An 18,560-nucleotide genomic window follows, 5' to 3' on the forward strand; every position below is an offset into this window, starting at 1 on the left:
TGTGATTGGTAAATTGGTCTTGTCTACCACTGGGTTTCTTAAATGGGAGTCTGGAAGACTAGTACAAAATAGCAGGGTAGAAATCAGATCAAATTTGGGGAGCAAGATTGCTAATGTGCTCTCTAAGCTCATTTGTTATATGAGCACAGAAAAAATTTAGCGAGATCTGTCAGTCTTCTCAATTTAAAAATTGAAAGTAACTTTCTTAAAATTAAATGCCTGCTTGTCATAGTAAGCAGAGTGAATGCACAACGCATTACTTACCAATTTTGCTTTATCAAGGCTTTTTTTGCAAACCCTTGCCCCTTTTCCCCCAGCACTGTCAGCAGTGCCATAGCCTCAGTGCATTTGAAGCCAGCTGCGCACGCGACCTGTAGATGCAGGGGAAGCTAAGATGGAAGTGCTTCTGATTTTGCGCTTCTGGAGAGAGCGATGAAATATTTGAGGTATGGTGGGGAGGGAAAGGCTGTGCCGAGAAGAGGGTGTGGTATACAGTGCCTCAGCTGTGGTGTAGCTGCATACCCTAGGCATCCCTAGGTGGGGAAACAAATGGTGATTAAGGCTGCCAGTTCTGATTTCTTTGTATAATGTCTTCCACACCGATACTTCAGCTGCCAGAAAGAAGTTAACCTTGTTAAGGACTTGCTTTGGTTTCTGGAGCAGTAATTCTTGGTATGCCCTCGCAGTAAGCTCCAGGCGGCCGCAGTCCTGACAGCTCAATATTCATCAGCACAGCTCTTCAGAAGAGTCAGGTTTCTTGTCTGCTGCTGAGGAAGTCTGCGGTAGCCACATGCAGCTACTCTTAACTGTTTTTTTAGGACCTAATTACTACTATGGTGCTCTTGCTTAGTGAAGAGGAAACTGTAAGCGGTACTTCCCTGGTTTGAAAGAACAGGGAATTCTTAGAGCTTTTTTCCCATGCTGGTGGTGTTAGTCATAATCACTATTCTCCACAAATGTATTTGTGTACCCAGTTCCAGTGAATATCGGTCTCGCTGGAAACAAGTGCTGATGCTACAGTAGTTCACTTCCTTCTAGACAAAAAAAAAAAAAACTGTTTGCTTTTTTCTTTTGAATTAGCAATGCCATTATATGCAAGGTTTTTTTTTTTACCAAGCCCATGTAATGGCACTAAATCACTTCTCATTTTCCTTTTTTAGAACTTGGCTCCTGAGCCAAATATTTTTGTTCATTATGTGCAGATGTTTTGCCACTTGTTTGGGCTATTTGTTTGTTAAAGCTTTTTAGAGTTCTTAAACATCAATTTTAAGATGGACCATGTGTCAATCAGTATTTTAAAAACTGCAAGAAAAAGATGAGAATTTAAAATGCCCAGGCTTTTCTATTTATAACAAGAATTTGTTCTGTTTTCAAGTTGTGGTTTGTTTGAGGCAAACCTGTATTGTGTAAAGGCTCCCTGCTTGAGGCTCGTAATTATTTGTAGGGCATATTTCAGCAAGTGGTTATCTGGAGGAGCCTACTAGGTAGTACACAGGTAAAGCTTGAGCTGGCTTGGGACAACATCTCATGAAAAGCCCCCCTGCTTTGGGGGAAAGGAGGCCAGGATATGTTTGTGCTGTGTATCTGATGAATGTACTGACTTGCTTTTCAGCAAACTTTTTCAGTATTTTTAAAATAACTTGTTACTATAAGTCTTGCAGTAGCTAATGCAGGAACACTTCTAATCTGTCTTTCAGTGTGTTCGAAGAGAGTTGGCTTAAAAGATGGGTCCTTCTTTCTCCCCACTCCCTTGTTGTTTTGGATTTGTCAGCATAATAAAATTCAAGTAGAACTGATTCAAGATTATTACCCAGTGTGTGTCTGTGCTTCCATTGCTGGTTTGTTAGGGTTTTTTTGCTCAGCTTGTCAGCTAGCAGCATTAATTAGATGTAATTCTTTCCCTGTATCTAACATGGCTCACAGTCAAAGGACCAGACCACAACAAAGCGGAAAGCCATTTGCTTGGCAGACTAAGGATGTTTGTCTTTGCTTAGAAACATTTGTAGAGCTCCTGTTGATGGAAAACGAGCTGTTCAACAAGTTGGGAGTAGTTTTTAATCTCTAGAAATTAAACTGATAAGCACTGTTTTCAGTTGATTGTCTGCCTTTATGGTCTCATTATGACAAGTTCCTAAAACTAAGAAGATTATTTTCTGTATTGAGAACCTTTGCTTTATGTCTTCTGATGTTAATACCTTCTGCGTTCCTGTGGCAGAGATCCTCAGTGTGTGGGCTTTTATCATACCTGGCTGTTTGCAATTAATTTTACTGTGTGATGATAAGTACTAGCTCATTTTCTAGAAGTTGATGCACGTAATATTTTTGGGGAATGAAATCTAGGAAACCTTTTTTTCAGCATACTGTGTGAAAGTTGCATGATGTTTTGCATGATGTTTTACATTGTATTATGTATTATATTCTATTTCTGATACAGGAATACAACATCAAGCATTTGCAGATATCTCTGTGGAAGCTGCTATCTGTGTCAAAATGCCAAACATAACATTTAAACTGACTAGGGGAGGAGCACAATCTGAAGTGCATTTATCCAACTAAAATTCTAATAAAGAATTTGGTGGTGTTTGTATGCTATTCTCAAGTATTTTTATTTTGAATTTCCTCTGAGACAAAAATAGTTTTTTTAAAAAGCTAGTCACCCACTTGAACAAATGGCTCATGTAGAAGCTACTTCTTGACATGTTTCGTTCGGGTTAGTAATGCAGAGTAGTCATCTTGTGGACCAGTGATATGTTTAGAGAAGCCCAAAATGTGGTATGAGCCTGACTTTATCACATTAGACCATCAAAGTGTACAGTGTACAATGGAGGAAGTAGTTAGCTCCAGCCAAATCAGCAGACTTTATTAAAAAAATAAAAGGTTAGAATAAAGAATGTATTCATTTACATGATGATACTGTGAATTTTAGCCTCATTCTTACTGTCTTATTCTATATTGCCCTTGGTTGACTTGTTTGGTGGCACCATTTATGACTTTGTCTATATTCCCATCCTTAATCCTGTGAACATTTTTTTGGGTGGGTGAGGTGGTGGTAAATAGGCTAACAGCTGAGTAACAGTCAAGGTCTTCATCTGTGCAGCAGTGGAGTTACCTGTGGTGAGAGCCTGACCCAATGGGCTTTATCTGTACATCGGGGGTGGAACATGCCAACAATCAATTGGGAGCAAATTAAGCAAACTGTCTTCAAAACTTCCAAAGCTGACCAGAAGCTTTCAGTTATATAAGCTGTGATTAAAAGTATTAATGGAGTATTCAGAATATATTATACACCAGTTCAGCTGAACTGAATGAAAATTAAGAAAAACATAGCTATAGATTCAACTGCTTTTAAATTTCTGATGATCAGAGAGAGGTGGTGAAGTAGTCTACCTTGTCTAATTATATATGAAAAAGCTCCAGAAATAACATAGTTTAAAAAAAAAAAGGGGGGGCCATTCACTTACCTCTCTGGGGGAAAAAGAAAGCATGCACGTGTAGTTTTTGAAACTGTTTTGCATGGCCAAAAATTTACTTGATCAATCAATCCTGATTGCATTTAAGTAGTTTGTCATCTAGTGAAGACTCAGGCATAGGCCTGGATAATGATAATAAGATAAGTAAAAGCATTTGGAAGACTGGTTTTAGTCTGTGTTCAGGTAGTGTGCCATTCACAGCTGTGGCATGGGGGAGAAGGTCTGTTGGGCAGTGCAGTGAGGATTGCAGATCCCCAGTCTTAGCCTTTACAGAAACATCAGAAAGCAGAGAATGGTTAAAACTGGTCTCCAAATTGTGATTCCCCCCCCCCCCCCCATTTATTTATTTATTTAAATTGCACCGCACCATGTTTTCTTTTATTAAAAGACACAAAGGCACAAGGGTTTTGTTTTGTTGACTCTTTGTTTGTTTTGTTTGTTTCCTATGTTTCACTTTTTTTGCTTTTATTGAGTAAGTACACCTACAGATTTTTGAGTCATTGGTAATACGTGTAGATGTATTAAATGTCTTCTCTTTATCTGAAATCTGTCCTGAGGCAAATCTTGCAGCGGCACTTTTTGCTTCCTTACTGTTAATAACAATGTCGTTATCTTTTATTTACAAATCTCTTTCTTTTTGCCCATGTCTGCATTCCTGCGGAGCTGTGGACTTTCATTCTGCTTCAGTCTCTTTACATTAAGTTCAATGTGGTCTGTTACGTTACTGGTATTCCTGTAGAAGTTGGTGTTAGGTTTATAATAAAACCACTTGATTACTCCTGCTTTTTGAAGCATGCTGTTAGAAAATAATGGAGGCATAAGAATGTCAACCCTCTGGTGTCTTGGGCTGGCATGGGGGGAGCTGCAGAGGGAGAAGAGCTACGCACTTGACTGCCATATAGTGTACTACCTAAAAAGATAATTCCTTGGGTTTTCCAAATACAATGGCATTTGCACTTCAAGGTTTTTTTAATGTTTTCTTTAACTGGGAGAAGTGGGACTACTTTTACTTCATCTGCTGTTAACCAACTTCATTAAAAACAATGTTTTACCTTGCAGTAACAACACGTGCCATTTTTGGTATTACGCTTAGGGTTTGTCATAGAATAGAATCGTTTAGGTTGGAAAAGAATAGAATCGTTTAGGTTGGAAAAGAATAGAATCGTTTAGGTTGGAAAAGAATAGAATCGTTTAGGTTGGAAAAGAATAGAATCGTTTAGGTTGGAAAAGAATAGAATCGTTTAGGTTGGAAAAGAATAGAATCGTTTAGGTTGGAAAAGAATAGAATCGTTTAGGTTGGAAAAGAATAGAATCGTTTAGGTTGGAAAAGACCTTTAAGAGCATTGAGTCCAACTGTTAACCTAGCATTGCCAAGTCCACCACTAAACCATGTCCCTAAGCACCACATCTACACATCTTTTAAATACCCCAGGAATTCATGTGCATTTTATAATTGTCTTTTGCAGAAGAGAGTTTTCAGAGGTGAAAATATTTAACAGCTGATCAGTAGCAGGCTTTGCTTTCGTTTGTGGTTCATTAAATGTCATTGCTGTATTATTGTTCAGTTGCAGGAGGACAGAGTTTACTCTCTGTGACAGGCAAAGTTGAACTCTTTGGAAATAACTACTCAAGCAAGACCCTCTTCACATGGGTACTGGTGTGTGGGGGCGGGAACAAGATCGGTACAATCAGTATGCGGTCTTTGGCTGCAGCACCGTTCATCTAATGTGATGCTGCAGCTTGAAATGGGCACCACCCATCCTGCCAAAATAGATGTGCTGGGGTGGGCAAGGGAGCTGCAACAGAAAACTTGGAGTGTTTTTATTTGGGGGAGCTGTGTGTTTTGTGAGATTTCATTCCTGGACCTTGTGTGTCAGTCTGGATTAACACCAATGCTTGCATAAAGGGTAGTGGTACGATTCTGTTGCATAGGAAGGTGGATGGTGAAGAGGGTGGGAGCAGGCTGATCCCTCTGAGACTGTAGCCCTGAAGTAATGGTGTCTCTTCTGTCTGCTGGGGATTGTTGGGTCAGGAAAACACCGTTTGTGTTCTGCCCTATTAATTTTGGCAAGTACATTCAGCGTGCTGTACTGGCCGAGCAGGCTTGGAGGCTGGATGTCTGGCAGGGAGAGTCAGTGGAGCTGCGGTGACAAACCCAGGACTAGATGCTGCTGTGCCTCAGTCGCCTTGCAGGAATGCTGCTGAAAGGCTGAGGGGGAGCCTTGCCTCCCCATCTCTCCTTAAAACTTGCTCCTTGATGGTGTGGTTGGATAACACGCTTTTTGTGCAATATAAGCAGCTGATTTTTCACTTGTGAGTTCCTGTTGTAGCACAGGAATTCCATGGCTTTAACAAAGTACTGAAAAATGATGAATTCATACCAGTAACATACTGCAGTGGTCTTCAAAAGGTGCTCTGGTGGGGGTTCACGCAACTTTGGAAACTGTTTTCTGTGAAGGGGGTGAAAGATTCTGTGAGATGTACTGGCCAGCAGGAAGCTGCGTGGACTCGTAATGGTCTTCTGGCCGCAAAAGTCTGCAAACTGCAGAGCTAAGATAACTTCTCTCCTGAGCTATCTGGAGTGTTTCGTGGGTGTTTTCAGGTTTTTGAGGGTTAGTTTGTTTGAGGAGGGGTGTTAAAAGAAGCAGACGCCTAATTCTTCCCTCCAATAAGTGCTTGTTTCATGAACTTCATTGAAATGCTAACAGTAATGTTTGCCCTTTGTGTTTAAATAAGTATATCAAAATGATTAGGCTTTAGGAAGAATGGGTGTTACCTATTTCATTAACTTATTTCATGTTTTATGTTTATTTCAGCTCTTTAGAGAAGTAAGAATAATGAAGATCTTAAATCATCCAAATATAGGTACCTTGTTTCTTTCACATAATTTCCAACTCTGGAGAAACTTCAGCTTTTTCACTGTTAAAATCGTTGTGGTATGAGTTTAAGATGATTCTGCACTAGGATGTCAATTTCCTGTAAAGCAGCAGTAATAAATACTTTCTCAGAGCTGTGTGTTTTAAAAAAAAAAAAAAGTTTTGGTCCCTTTGCACAAAACTGTTATTTGCATAGCTAACTGATAATTTTGCTCCTTTTGAGTATAGTATTGATTTTGACTGAATTCAGGTTCTCATTAAAAATAAGTATATACCAAAACCAAGAAGTGGTCAAGAAGTTGTTCAGGATTGTACATTTAAATAATGTAGTATGGTTACGGGACTGTCAGCAAACTGACTGATAGCTCACTTGTCACCATGTATGCCAGTTCAGTGCATAAGAACGGCTATTGCTGATGCTCAAATCTGTGGAGGTTCTGCTTAATTTAGTTGCTTTTCCCATGTAACAGAAGCAAAGTATTGTTCCTTGAGAAAATGTTCTCTATGAGTTGACCAAATGTGTTACAGTATCTTCCGTTTAGGAACATTAGAAAAAGCTTTAGACTAATAGTCTGATATTGTCAAGCAGCCAGCAAATAGGTTTGGTTTTTTTCTCTGACAGAACTCTCTATGGGGTTAATATAATACTTCTGCAACTAGTTAACTGATTAATAAATGGCTTTCTTTTCTAGTGAAGCTATTTGAAGTCATTGAAACTGAAAAAACTCTCTATTTAATAATGGAATATGCAAGTGGGGGTAAGTACCTTTCTGCTGTGATGACACATGTAAACAAATTGCCAAGTGGGACAAAGCACTCATTTTCTTTCAAGTTTTGCTTTCTTTTTCAACAAATATTAATGTCATGGTAGTGTAAAATCTTAAGCAAAATCTTTAATATTCTCTGGGACTTTTTTGGGCAACATAATTATAACTTGTAAAACCAGCTTCTGAAATTATTGCAACTTAGTAACATTTGCTTTGTTTTCACAACTCAAATTTAATGGCAATCTTTATTCAGCCATCGATTGTTCCTGTCCATAACAAATGCCAACCTTCTCAATTTATTGTATTCAGCTTCCTACCTCTGGTGTCCTGTTTTGTATCAGATATTTGGTAAAAACATGTTCGGATGAAACACTTCGTGTTTCTTTAACTGTTGCTTTCAATAGCACGAGTACTGCATCTTCTGTTTTTTAGATGTTGATGACATTTGATGTATCTTAATCACAGACCTTCTACTGTCAAGAATTGTTAGGCTTAGCCTTATGCCATTTTAGGAGGAACTTAAACATTTATTCCTGATTGCAGGGGGCGGGGGGAAGCACACATCATGCAAGGTCAGATATTTTCACCAGAGGTAGAATTAAGGTATTTAGTCTTAAGTTATTCCTTGGTGGCTAAAACCTAATAGCACTCAGTTTGTCAGTGTGACCCTTTAGCATCAGCAGCTGGGAATCTCAAATAGTTGAGGCTTTTCTTTAGTTTTGGGAGGGAGATAGACTTCTTTTCAGAGAAAATCAGCATTGAATTCTGACTCTGACTTTAGATTATGTGAAGTTTAATGAATTACTATAAATCAGGTAATGATTCTCTACCTGCCTGTGTTTTCTTCTAGCAGCTCCCTAAATGCTCAGCCAAGGTTTAATTAAAATATTGGTTAGTAAAGGTGTGTTTGGAGGTATCTCTGTGGTGTTTGATGGTACTAGACTTAAAAGTGAAGTCCTGTTGCCATCTAGTGATTAACTTCTAGGTGGTAGAAGGGCCAGTGGCTCTCTGAAGCAGTGAGGATCTTTCTTAGGGTAATGGAGAAATATATACTGTACTGGCCTAAAAGGCTGTCAGGAGCACCCTTTGCATGTGCTGTGTTGTGCAAAACAGGAATGGCTGGTAATCTCAGTGGCAGGCATCAATTTCCCCTCTTTCCTCTTTATCAAGATACTGGTCATGCATGATGCATATGAACTCTGTGGCTGCAGGATGAAAGAAGCTATTGCTACAACTGCAACAGTTTGCATAAATTGAGGATAATTCTTTCTCTGGTGTCATTTTACCTGAATTGTGAAGAAGTGTTCAGGTTTGTTCCTTCAAGGTTTTTGAAGAAACAGCTGTGAGAGTTATCAGAGTTGAGTGTTATATAGTACACTCCAGAGGGAGGTAACGCCATTTTGTAGAAAATCCTGACATTCCCTCAGATTGCTCAGTTGTTGCTTTTCTTGCTGTATGACTCTGGGGTTTTTATTCAAATTTGGTGCAGTTGCTTCTTTTCAAAAATAAATGTGAAGTTGCTCAGCTCTTCCCTTGTGAGGTGGCTATCTACAAAACGGTGTTTTCTTGCTCAGTAGAAAATATTTAGATATTTGATCCACTTCTAAAGTTTTTACTAATTTTACATATTAGCGAAGAATTTTTAAAATTGCATACTAGTCTGTGTTTGTAGGAGTTCTTATGTATGTGACTATTGGTTTTTAGTAAAGAAAATCTCCCATGCTCTTACAAATGTCAGTGTTTCACAGGCCAGTTGGCTGCACCTGAAGCTCAATGTTGTAGTCTGTATTGATGTGCTATAAAATGACTGGATTGATTAAAGGGGAAAAAAACCCAAAACACAACAGATCTTTAGTACTGCTTTAGTAATCTCCTTTGGTCATCCACAAGCATACGACATTGAGCTTGTTCAAGAGTAATCCTTCTCACTGTATCTTACAGATCTGATGGTTATGTGATGGATTATGTCAATGTGTCCTGCTATGCTCATTATTGTGACCTTCCTTGTGGGTACTTCTTCCAAGCCTAGGTCAAAGCTAAGATTTCTGATTTTGGTTAGAACACTCTTATACACATGCACAAAGAAAAATTCTAGTGCTGGTATGACAACATTTACAAATATCATTAGATGTTCTCATATATGAAGCTTTTTTTTGTGGAGCAAAAGGAACTCTTGTGAGAAGATCTGTGAAGGGGTACATGTCACCTTTATTTACAAAACAGAAGTATGCTGCTCAGTTTCTATCATAAATAATTGGAAGGAAATGTTTGGGTTTTTTCTGCCCAGTCATTAAGTCTTATTATTTTCTTGTGTAAGAGATGATGGTGTAGTAAATTGCATAGCAGTTGTGCCTTGTTCTCTTGAGCTAACCTGTAATCATAAATGTGAAGTACAGTCATTCCAGTGAAACTGCTGTGGGCAACTGCTAGAGAGGAATCTCTAGATTCTGAGATTGGCATTAATGTATCTCATTATTGAATTGTAGGGGAAGTGTTTGACTATCTGGTTGCACATGGAAGAATGAAGGAAAAAGAGGCTAGAGCTAAATTTAGACAGGTATGTATAATAGTCCTATACATCAGCTTCCCCCCCCCCCCTTTTTTTTTTTTAGTGCTGAAATAAGTAAAATGGCTGTCCTTTGCATTTGACTTCTAGCAATGTTCAGCATGTTGTGGACTTGTAGCCCCAAGTGAGAAAGAACTTGGGTTACAGTAGTACTTTGAAGGGGTTAGTAGTCCATTCAGTGGTGCTAGTTTCCTTAGTGCTGTGTGCCAGGGTGTTCAGGAGTGCCAGAACACAGTGACTGCTTGATTTGGAAGTGTATCTCTTCCAAAATTCATTTCCTCTGGGTTGATATCATATATACTTAGTTCAGTTAGTCTGTAATGTTTTGGAAGTTACTCAAATGTAACAGGCAACAAACAGGCCGGTTTGAAAACACAAGGCAGTGCATGTAACAGGCATCCGTTCACGTCCATCCACTTACATGAAAAGATGCAGTTTAATAGTTGTTCTAAAAAGTCATGGAAAAGTAATTTCTAGCTTGTTAGTTTAGCTTGCTTTAGGATGGATAAACTAGCCCTGCAAAGATGTTGGGATTTCATTGATCTGTAAAAAGCATTTCCATTCTACAGTAAGGCAGTATTGAACATAAGCAAATATTTTTGCATAACTAATTAAAATCCAAATCTCTGCTCTTGTAGCATCTAGAGTTTCACTGGCAGATCTGACTGGTCTGATATACTTTGTTTTCTGCTCTTGTGCAGAAATTTGTAAATGCCTATGTTATTTCCATCCTTTTGGTCACTTGGATAACCTAGACAATGTTGTGAAAAGTAATAAATATCAAAATTACGCTCCTGCTTAATGATACTTTAAAATAACGAATAGGGACAAGAGTGTATTATTGAACAATATGTAGGGGTTTTAAACCAGTGAATTGTAGCAATGCTGTGACAGTCAGTTTCACTGTTGGAAGGGGAGGACCCAATAGCTTCACTTCTTAAGTGTAGCCATACAAAAGTAGAAGAAATTTGATACAGTATATGAGACTTCCAGGAAATTGATTAATGACTTTCACAAAATGCTTTGTAAAGAAAACTTTTACTAACTAGCAAACTGTGCCATGACTGTTTGCTCCCTCTGTCTTGTAAGTAAGAATTGTGTGAAAGCAATATAAACAATAAGCTCAAAAGTAGCCATGAAAGTAAAGAAAAATAGAAATGTATTTAACCCAACATAAGGAGGCAAAAAAAGCATTTCTGTGAAATCCTTGTTCCTTTGTTTTCTCTCATGTCTTTAAAATCTTGTATTTACTCTCTTTAATCTTTAAAAACAAACCAACCAAAAAGCCCCCCCAAAAACCACTCAACACCAAAACCCAACCAACCAAAAGAACCTCAAAAAAGCAGCTGTAGACTTCATATCCCCAGAAGTGATTTCTGATTACTGGAGTTATACAGCTTGACAGTAAGGAAAATTTTTCTTCCTCTTTAAGAAAATCTTCCATGTCTTTTTAAAGCTGCTTCCCTCCCTTTCATATTCTGGCAGGTAGAGAACTTTCCTTTGTGACTGAGGGTTTCTGGTATGTGTTTCTGTGCTGTGTTGGAGTAGATGCGATGGGCTGTGGAGCAGTCGTTCCCTCTTCAGCCGTCTCTTCTAAATCCCAGACTATTGCCTTGCTCTTTGTAATGTCACTTGAAGAGCTTCAGAGTAACTTGAGAGGATTTGCTGTTCTCTCTTAGATGTGAATGTTGAAAACTTCTACTGGTGTGATTCTCTGCTGTTTGTCGTCAGTTTCTTTAATCAGGAGTTGTGTGGAAAAAGATCTTGCAGTAATTCCAGTGAAATTGTGTGTTTGTTCAACGGTTACCAAGTTTTTTTCTAACAATTCAACTCCTCTTTAAGTGAAAACTTGTGGAAACAAGTCAAACATGTTTTATAGGTACACTTAGTGCTTAATTTTATTGGATAATGTGGGTAGTACAGGATATATGTAACTTCATTTTTCAAAAATAAATGTGAAGAGAATTCAAAAGATAGTTACCCAGCTCAGCGGGTGACTATTTGACCCATCAAGAGTTGATTTTATGTACTTCAGATTCTCAGCTTGATTTTTCTTTTTTTGTACTTCAGCAGACTAAGTGCTGTTTGTAAAGATATATAGATGGCCTCTCTTGAATCCACTGAAATACACAGAAATATGTTTTTAGTTTCTCCTTATAAGTCTTGTTTCCTGGCACAGGCAGCTGTGCTCTGTCCTCCCTCAACAGCTGGCTTCCCAGCTACCGAGCTCAACCAATTTTAGAGGACCTTGATCTCAGAGAGGAGGTTCTTGAGAGCTTCAAAAGCATGAGCACCTGGAAAAAAAAAAAAAAAGAGAGAAGCCTAGTAATAACCTGAGGAGAGAAACTATAGCACGAGCATATTGTACTTTGCTAGAGAGAAGAGCATGCATGCAGGACCGAAGTCAGGAAACTTTGATCAGTGCTTGGCATTTATTAGATACTAGGACTCTTGACTGTGGGGCAGTGTCAAAGGAAACTACATCTTGCTGGGTTTGCAGGACATAAACTATTCATTTCACCTTACTATAGTGCCAGAATAGCTTTGTATAACTTTTAGCCATTGTTGGAGGGAAATGCTCTCTGTAGACCTTTTATCTGATTCAGTGCAGCTGTTCTTATGTTAGATAGGGACTTATGACATAATAGCAATTTTTTTTTTTTTTTAAATTCATTAACTGGTTTAACAGACGGTGGCTCTCTTCAAACTGAAGAAACAGTTGTGCCATGGTATTGAGCTTAGTTCTTATAATAGGTTGTATTATATCTTGTTTTCCGATCATGTTTCTTCTTTCAGTAGATGTGATTTCTGGATCAAACAGTTGTGTTTTATCTGAGGAGGCAGTTCCTGTCTCGCAGGCAAAGAGCAGAATTTGGTAATTCTCCCCTCTTCGCTTGTTAAAAAAAATAACTTTTTTGTCCATTTTGTTAGGCATACTTAAGGTTTTTAGCAGGAAAAAAAACAATGTAAAAGGCAGTGATGACATTATTCCAGTCACGCTTGACAAGGAACACAGGAGAGGGTACAAACACTACAAATACAGCCGTGCTCTACAGTTCTCCATTTCAAGCTCCTTTTGTGCAGCCATGTGTGAGAAATTCAAATCCAGAACGTTTTGCATTCTTAATGTCACCTCATTTTTCTTCCCCTGTTACAGGCTTCCAGGCGGTTCTGGTTCAATCTTACCATTCTTTTTCCACAGAAAAATCTGCCCATCTCTATAAGAATTAATGCAAAAAATGGGAAGCCAAGACTCAGGGCAGGGGGTCTCCCAAAATTCATGTGTATTACTTCCCTCTCTTCCTCTACTGCAGCCGATTAGATCTGGCCTTCTTCAGTCTTCCCACTGTTTCCCTGCTGAAGCAGTTTAGAATTTTAATGCTGGTAGATGTTAGGACAAATCTTGGAAAATAAAAATAAATAAATAAATAATCCACAAAATACATCTTACTTGTATGTTCTGGTTAACAAAACAGTCTTGGCAGTGTGGATGGGACCTTGAGAGGTCATTTATCTATCCTTTTGTCATGTAATCCTTAAGAAGGATGGGTTGTCTGCCTAGAGGTAACTTGTTCTAACTTGTTCTTTAAAACCTATGATTATACAGATTTTTTTGAAATCCCTCCCAAGAAATGTATTTCAGTGCTCCAGTTGTTACCTCTAGTAAAAAGGTCTGCTGTTTCTTCCCCTCTTCTCCCCACCTGCCAAGCGTCAGCAAATTTCTCACACTCAAATAGGTTGGGAGTGAGGGGGCTGTCAATGGAAACAGTGTTGGAAGGTGGAAGACAAGGGAGTCAATCCCATGCAGCCATGCTTTGTGCTGTTTTTCATTCAGTTTTGACTGCTGTTCTTCAATTATTAATGTCATTCACACTGCATTATTTCCCTCCCATTTAGATTGGACTCACTTCTGCAGTCTTTGTGCTATCCTGTTGCAATGCAGAGTAGTTCAAAAGCATCTCCAAAGGAAGCTACTGATTGATCATCTGCTAGACCTTCCACTTGTAGATAGTCAGAGTAAAAGCAGTTCAGGAGCGAGTGGTATAGTGCTGTGTCTCTGCAATCCCAAGTAAGGCTTGAGGTGTTTGTCATGCTGTCAGCCTTGGAAGCACCTGCATAGTGAGCTCGTGACTGGCGCTAAAGTAATGGTAGCAGAGAGGAAAGGAAGGAAAACCAAGAAGATGGTAGAAGTGGTGGCATGGGAGCACTTTGGAGATTTCAGTAACTGTAAAAAGCTGAACTTGGAGTCTGAAAGAGGGAGCCAATACGTAAAGGAACAAGTGAAAACAGAATGGAAGTGTAGGGAATGGAAATATTTCAACTTTTCAGACTGCTTGGTTTCTAAGATGGCATTTTGCACCTGTGATTCAGTAATACAGGGGCAAAAGACCGTAACATTTGTGCTGAAGTTTTGAATGCAAAATCGACTGGTAGGTTAGTACTTGGACCTACCAAGAACCTTACTTTCACCTACTCTAAATACTGAGGAGAAGCATTGCTTCTTACCAGTACAGGAGGATCCTTATGCTAAGCTGGGCAGTCTGATCATGGGTTATTTTTTGTAACAGTAATGATACCTCACCTTTCTGTGTTGGAAATCTTCTTAATCTTGAGCAAAGAATGGAAATACATTAAGCAGAATTATTACATGACATTATTTATTACATTAAATTGTTTTTATGTGCAGTTCCACTTATTTTAAGAAGTCATAACATCTGCCTCAATTCTGACCATGTACGCATGACAATAAAATGTATTTGACTGCATTTGTGATCATGTAACAGTAAGATTTTATCTAGCTTTTCCATACATGTAGAATTCTGCAGCAGTGCTTATGACTCTAAAGCAATAATGTACAAGAACACTGTACTGTGTAAATAGCTTACACAGTTTGCTATATAAAGCAGGTAAAACTTGATGATATTTGGAAATGATGATGGAAGAAATTATTCCATTACACTTGAGAGACATAGAGAGCTTTTTCCATTGAGCTGCTACTCTTGTACAGTATACAAAATACAATAAACCATATGCACTTAGACAGCAGACCCCTGTCAGATGCACAGTTGCTTCTCACTGCATAAGTTTTGACAAACAAGCTGTTTCCCAATAGTTTCTCCAGTAGCTAAGCCCATTTCTTACCCTTTTCATGCTGCAGCATGAAAAATCATGTTTGGAGAGGGACTGGAAAACTTCAGTCTAGAGGGAAAGCTTTTATAGCTGTATACAGTATTGGAATGGAAATACTTCAGTAACCTTTCTGAAAGTCATCGCTTCTACTGGTCTATAATTAGCCACACAGGAAAAACAAAATCCTCTTTCAAGTATAGTAGAAACTGAACAGATCAAATAACAAACACCTAAGTTATTTAACAGCTTTCCCCCAAATATGCTGGTCACTGTAGTAGTTGGTTATGTAGTTCCAAGTGGATAAGTACATGTCAACTTTAGTAATAAACATTGAACTTTTTGATTAAAACTTCTGTTCTTTGAGATGTCACTTATATAATTGGGCTTGTTTTCTATCCAGATAGTATCTGCAGTGCAGTATTGCCACCAAAAGCATATTGTTCACAGAGATCTCAAGGTGAGTAGGAAAAAGAGTGTGAAGTGTGTGTGTCAGCTTCTGTACCTGTGGGTGTGATCTATTGTGCCAATAAAATGTAGTGTATAGTAAGCTTTCTGATCTTTTTTTTTGCATGTGTTATAGCAAGTTTTGAGGAATGTTTACAGTATAGAACCATTTCAAATAAAAGGAAGAGGATTGGTAAGGCTTTTAAATATAGAAATTTAATAGCTGGTGAAAGACAGCCTGTCACCCTGTGGTCAGATTCAAATCTGATGCAGGTCAGTCTTAGTGAGAGGTCTTTTAAAAAAAAAAAGGTAGTTTGATAGAGATACGACATTTTGATATGATATTTTGGTCTTGAACAGAATGAATTACCAGTTGGGATGCTGAAACTGAAGTATGGCTTCTTTGTAGCTTGGCGTGAAATGGTATATCCCTTCTTTAAACTGTGCCTTTTATTTTAGTAATGTTGCTACATAACTTGTTCAACATATCATAACTTAAAAAAAGCACGAAAAAACCCCAAAACCAAAGAACAAAAAACACCACCAAAAAAAAAAAAACAAACACCACCAACAAAAAAAAAACCACTTGAAAAAAGTTTAAAGGCTATGTGTATTACCAAACTTTTGCAAGAATGCCACATAAAGTATGGATAGTGGGACTATATCTTGTTTTCATCTTAATAGATCAAAAACATGTTAAAATAGCTCAAGATATATTTCTGTGGGTAAAACAGATAGATGGTAATAACACAGGTTTCAGGTAGCATGTCAGCTCCTGTAGTCTGAAGCCATTGTACAGAGATTTTTAAAATAGGGGGTATGTGAATGATAGACTAAAGCGTACCTAAAGATCTTGCAAGGAAGGGAATGTTAACAGACATCTCAGCTTTCTGCGTTTTAAGAATGAGTAAAACAGACAATAGCATTTTAAATCAAGTATTTTAGGCTCATCTTACAAACCGTTCTTTCTCTTCCAGGCTGAAAATCTATTGCTAGATGCAGATATGAACATTAAAATAGCTGACTTTGGTTTTAGCAATGAGTTTACAGTTGGAAATAAACTGGACACCTTTTGTGGCAGCCCACCATATGCTGCTCCAGAGCTCTTCCAAGGGAAGAAATATGATGGACCTGAAGTAGATGTTTGGAGTTTAGGTGTTATTCTTTATACCCTTGTGAGTGGATCTCTTCCTTTTGATGGACAGAACTTAAAGGTGCGTTTTTGTAGAACATGTTGGGCATGTTTACATAATGTTTTAAGTGATTTGCTGCTTACGACATACTGTCTGTTCTTCTTCTGTTACCAAGGAACTGAGAGAAAGAGTGCTAAGGGGAAAATACAGGATTCCTTTCTACATGTCCACAGACTGTGAAAACCTCCTCAAACGTTTCCTGGTGCTAAACCCGACAAAAAGAGGCACTCTAGAGGTAATGGCACAAATAAGGTGCATCAGAAAGCTAGACATTATGTTTTGCAAACTATGTTTTTGAGCTGTAACTTATTATTGTCATACCGTTCCTGAATAGTTTATTTGGAGCGGGTTGTGGGGCAGGGAGGGGGTTATTGTGTAAAGCATATGGCTTTTTTTTAAGATTGTTTGCTGGCGTTACAAGATGCCCGACTCCACAGTTACTTTCAAATTGAATGTGAGGCTATACTGCATATGTCGTATAACTTTTCCTGATGGTTATATTGTGGATTCCTGCATTAAAGGATGATCCACCAGGGCATTTTCCACATTTTCAAATGTGAACTGGAAATACTGACTGCTAGATTATGGTGTGGTTGCCTTTTGCCTGCATTTTGTACCATTATGGAGGAGAAAGGCCAAAACAATACTGGCTTCCATGGACTTCCATAGTCAAGCCTGGACCTGCTAGACTTGTCAGAGTTTTCACACTGCTGCTGGTCTGTTATGGGCTTTTAGCTTTCAGCTGTGTGCTAGAATTCAGCTGATAGGGAAGCAGCTTGACTTGATGTGCATTGTTGATTCTGCTCACTGGAGCAAAACAAAACTGAGGCCTGTCTGGAAAAGTAAAATTGGAAAAGGCCTTAGTGTTTGGTAGATAGGGGAGTTGTTCTTTCAACAGCTCATTTTCTTTGCTGGTAAGTGTAATGTACTAACAAAACCCTTTCTTTTATAGCAAATTATGAAGGACAGGTGGATCAATGCAGGGCATGAGGAGGATGAACTTAAACCTTTTGTTGAACCAGAACTAGACATCTCGGACCAGAAAAGAATAGGTAATCGAGTATTTTTCAGAATATGATACTGTTTGCATGATGTGGGTTGGTTTCTTTTTCCCCTCCACCACTCTGTATTTGTTAGCTATTTGGAAAAAGTAACTAGTCTTCTAATAGTGATATTTCATTAGGCTTATGTTCTCACACTTAATAGTTTTAATTCTTTAAATGTTACATTCTTTCTCTTGAACTTAAACACTCAGCCACCCTAAACATCAGAGTGTTTCTGTTACTTACAGAGTGTGTGTTTGTTTTTAGATATTATGGTAGGAATGGGATATTCTCAAGAAGAAATTCAAGAATCCCTTAGTAAAATGAAGTATGATGAAATCACAGCTACATACTTACTGCTAGGAAGGAAATCGTCAGAGGTGAGTACCAATCTTACAAATGCAAAGAAACAAAGGAATAGGAAAGTATCCTTAGCAAAGTTACAAGCAAAAAATAAGTCAGTAACTATAGGCATTGCATTCCTGCACAGAAGTCTACTACACTTAAAATCACATTATTCTAATCATCAGTGTCAACTGTCCAAATGATGCTGTGTGTGATTTCCTTTAGGCTCCCCAAAACTACCCTGCTTGCTCAGCAGTTACTCCTCTGAAGGACTTTGTATGCCAGTTACTGTCCTGTCTAGTCTAGGAGCTCAAGTGTGAATGTGCCAGCTGTAAATATTTTAAAAGAACCAAGGAGACAGACCGATCAACCTAAAAAAGTTCTTGCATTGTAGATTACCTTTCCATACAATGCTGAGAGGGCTCGGCATCAGTAAGCTGCTCCTGGTTCCTCTGCTGGAGGAGTTGGTGTGGTAGCTTCTACAAAATGTATCCTCTCTTCATGTTAAAATCTTAGAGAACTCTGAGGAGAGAGTACTGAAAGTAGAGATGGATTTTCTTTATCTGATTGTCCTTTGAGGAGCTGCAGATTCCACCAGGTTTCACCTAAGATAGTTGCACAAGAATCTAAGAGAAGTTGGGGCCTCTGAGCAACTTCCTTGCTGTCAGAAAATTTCCTGTGTTCCAGAGCCATCTTCCTTCTGCCTCCCTGTTACGGTTCCCATAA

At 38.5% G+C, this 18,560-nt stretch overlaps 1 protein-coding gene across 13 annotated transcripts in view; it reads left to right on the forward strand.

Annotated features, from left to right (window-relative positions):
• MARK3 (microtubule affinity regulating kinase 3) overlaps positions 1 to 18,560 on the forward strand; it is a 64,821-nt gene that overhangs the window by 20,775 nt on the left and 25,486 nt on the right. For 10 of the 13 annotated variants that reach the window (XM_075713081.1, XM_075713082.1, XM_075713083.1 and 7 more), the window contains 8 exons: positions 6,287 to 6,335; positions 7,039 to 7,104; positions 9,600 to 9,670; positions 15,210 to 15,266; positions 16,231 to 16,467; positions 16,562 to 16,681; positions 17,399 to 17,498; positions 17,757 to 17,869. In XM_075713081.1, coding sequence (XP_075569196.1) covers positions 6,287 to 6,335; positions 7,039 to 7,104; positions 9,600 to 9,670; positions 15,210 to 15,266; positions 16,231 to 16,467; positions 16,562 to 16,681; positions 17,399 to 17,498; positions 17,757 to 17,869 — 813 coding nt within the window. Of the gene's footprint in view, positions 1 to 6,286; positions 6,336 to 7,038; positions 7,105 to 9,599; positions 9,671 to 15,209; positions 15,267 to 16,230; positions 16,468 to 16,561; positions 16,682 to 17,398; positions 17,499 to 17,756; positions 17,874 to 18,560 lie in introns of all 13 variants that reach the window. The other 3 variants (XM_075713089.1, XM_075713091.1, XM_075713093.1) reach the window with 2 other exon arrangements.

This window comes from Pelecanus crispus, chromosome 6 (genome assembly GCF_030463565.1).
Source record: "Pelecanus crispus isolate bPelCri1 chromosome 6, bPelCri1.pri, whole genome shotgun sequence".
Classification (NCBI taxonomy): domain Eukaryota; kingdom Metazoa; phylum Chordata; class Aves; order Pelecaniformes; family Pelecanidae; genus Pelecanus; species Pelecanus crispus.